Here is a 2,883-nt window from a genome sequence, read left to right on the forward strand (position 1 = left end):
TTTCCCAATCTGCGGAATATTATTTCGGCCTCCGTCATAGATGAGTATAGCGGCGAGCACGGTCACGGCAAAATATATTATACTTATATAGTTATAACTTAATATATAACTAATATATTTATTGTTGATATATAATGAATCAAAAAAAAAAAACTTAGCGGAGCTGCAAATAAAAAAAGAAAATTGCAAATTGAAAATAATATTTAAAAACTTCTAAAAATATTTGATTTTTTTTCAAAACAAGAAATAAAAGGTAAGTGTTTTTAGCAACTGTCGGTTATTAGTTTTATGTTTTATAATCTAGCTCTCTAGTTACATTTAATACATTTTTAAAATAATTAATATTAATTTAGTTAAAATTACATTAATACAATAACTTCATTATACACTTTGTTGGTTTAAAAAAAAATTAAGAAAATGAAGGATCACCAAGTGAAATTGAGTCTGTTGTATTGTCTAAGAAAACAAGTAGTCAAGTATCACACAACAACACCAGAAATATTAATGATTTACATAAAGCAGGCTCCAGTGATGTTCCATTGTAAGTAATTTCATATGTTTTAAAATATTCCTTTATAATAATAAGTTACATATTTATAAAAAATATTGGCATTTTATAATTGCTGACTAGAACCAACCTTGTATGAAAAATTAATTAAAATTCCAGTATTTTCAATTAATTGTTTTAAAAACTAGCCTGAGATCTATTAAAAGAATGTTTTAGTATTTTATTAATTTAAATTTTTATTGTCGTTTTAGAAGTAACAATGAAGAAAATGAAGAGGCACTTAGTGAAATTGAGTCTGTTATATTGTCCAAGAAAACAAGTAGTCAAGTATCACTCAATAAGGCTGGAAATATTAATCTGGATATCGATGTTTTACATAAACCAGATTCCAGTGATATTCCAGGGTGAGAAACTTCATAATATTTTAAAATATTTCTTTATAATATGTACAATTTGTATAAAAATGTTAGTTATTTATCTTTGTTGATTTGTGTAAATCTCCTATGTAAAATTAGTAAAATTTAAAATTAAACCTAACCAATAAATGTTGTTTAAAAAAAATAATGTAAAAATGGATTCAGCCAAAATATAAATGCAGATTTTACACATTCCAAAAAAGAGTATCTCATTGTACATAAATCCGGAGGTCATCGGACTTTTAATAGGTACTTAAATAAAGATTAGTTTAAAACTGTATTAGTCAACAGAGAGACATGCCAACGAGATTATTTATCCTACTCAGAAACAAATGGATCAGTGTATTGTATTCATTATTATTTGTTTGAAAACCAGACTTTTTTTTTAAAAAAGGATTCTCAAATTGGAAATATCCAAAAAAATTGATAAAACATGAAAACTCAGAAGGAAAAAAAAATTGTGTATACGAAATGAAACAACGGGCAACTAATTTAGGCCGAATAGACACTACAATTACTCGTCAATTAAAAATAGAGACAAATTATTGGATTAATGTACTAACTCGAGTATGTTCTGTAGTGAAGTCATTAGCTAGTCACGGATTACCATTTAGAGGAACTGAAGAAAAGTATGGATCTTCTGTTGCTAATAGTGGTAATTTTATTATGGCAATGGAATTAGTTGCAGAATATGATCCTTTTTTGTGTCAGCATATAAGTAAATATGGGAATCCTGGTAAAGGAAATACATCATATTTATCTTTTTATACTTATGAGCAGTTCATAAGTATAATGTCAGAAAAAGTCCTAGAAACAATAATTAAAGAAGTCAAATCGGCAACATACTTTTCAATTATTATTGATTCAACCCCAGATATAACTCACATTGACCAACTTTCTTTTATTATAAGGTATGTATTACCAAATGGAGAACCAGTGGAACGTTTTATTGGGTTCATTGACGATGCTGGGCATAAGGCTGAGTCGTTAACTGACGCTATATTTTCTATATTGAAGAAATATGCTTTAAATGTTTGTTTTCTTAGGGGCCAGTCATAATAACGCCAAAAATATGTCTGGCATATATTCCGGTGTCCAAGCAAGAATTAAAGATGTTATTTCCTTAGCTGGTTTTGTTTCCTGTTCCGCTCATTCGCTAAATCTCATTGGAATCTGTGCTGCTAGTTGTTGCGAAGAAGCAAACAATTTTATTTCATTTATCCAAAACCTATATGTTTATTTCTCATCTTCAACTTATCGCTAGAGCTTATTAAAAAAATACAATAATTCCACTCTTAAGAGTTTATCAGATACTCGTTGGTCTGCTCGAGATGATGCTTGCCATAGTTTGAAAACAAATTGGGCTGGCGTGAAAAAAGCATTATTAGATTTGAAACATGATAAACTACAAAAACCACTTACAAGGTCAGAAGCTGAAGGACTACTTTGACACCTTAATAGACTAGAAACATCATATATGACCGAGTTTTGGAATGATGTACTTCATACATTTAATAAAACTAGTAAACTATTACAGTCTGTTCAAATAGATTTGAGTACTGTAGTAGAGTTATATAATTCATTAGTTGCTTATGTTAAATCTGTACGAGAAATGTTTCAAACCTATGAAGACATAAAATATAAAATAAACATAAAATATATAACATCCTATCAAATACATTATAATATAAAAAATCCTTACTTCATTTTTTTTTTCTTCCTTGTTTTGCCACAAATGTTTTTATCATATCTGAGTAATTTAAGCTCTTTGTAAGAGTAGCTTCTATGTTAAGAACTGCAAGGCTATTAAGTCTTTCTAAAGACATAGATAATCTTAAATAATTTTTTATTCTACGGAGTGTAGAAAAAGACCTTTTGGTTGAACAGTTGGAGGTTAAATTACAAAGGCACATTCTTAAAGCTACATCAACATAAGGAAAAATTGTAACTAATTGTTTT

At 28.1% G+C, this 2,883-nt stretch overlaps 1 protein-coding gene across 1 annotated transcript; it reads left to right on the plus strand.

Annotated features, from left to right (window-relative positions):
• The first annotated feature begins 1,395 nt into the window (after positions 1-1,395).
• On the plus strand, positions 1,396-2,374 carry LOC136088323 (uncharacterized). The gene is made up of 2 exons (XM_065812020.1): positions 1,396-1,956; positions 2,189-2,374. The coding sequence occupies exons 1-2, from the start codon at positions 1,396-1,398 to the stop codon at positions 2,372-2,374; spliced, it is 747 nt and encodes a 248-aa protein (XP_065668092.1).
• The last annotated feature ends 509 nt before the right edge of the window (positions 2,375-2,883 follow it).

This window comes from Hydra vulgaris, chromosome 12, assembly GCF_038396675.1.
Source record: "Hydra vulgaris chromosome 12, alternate assembly HydraT2T_AEP".
Classification (NCBI taxonomy): domain Eukaryota; kingdom Metazoa; phylum Cnidaria; class Hydrozoa; order Anthoathecata; family Hydridae; genus Hydra; species Hydra vulgaris.

Excerpts from the sequence above, each read along its gene's own strand:
- LOC136088323 (XM_065812020.1), top strand. The coding sequence starts at position 1,396 with ATGAAACAACGGGCAACTAATTTAGGCCGAATAGACACTACAATTACT. Across the intron at positions 1,957-2,188 it reads TGAAGAAATATGCTTTAAAT|AGCTTATTAAAAAAATACAA; the intron begins GTTTGTTTTCTT and ends ACTTATCGCTAG.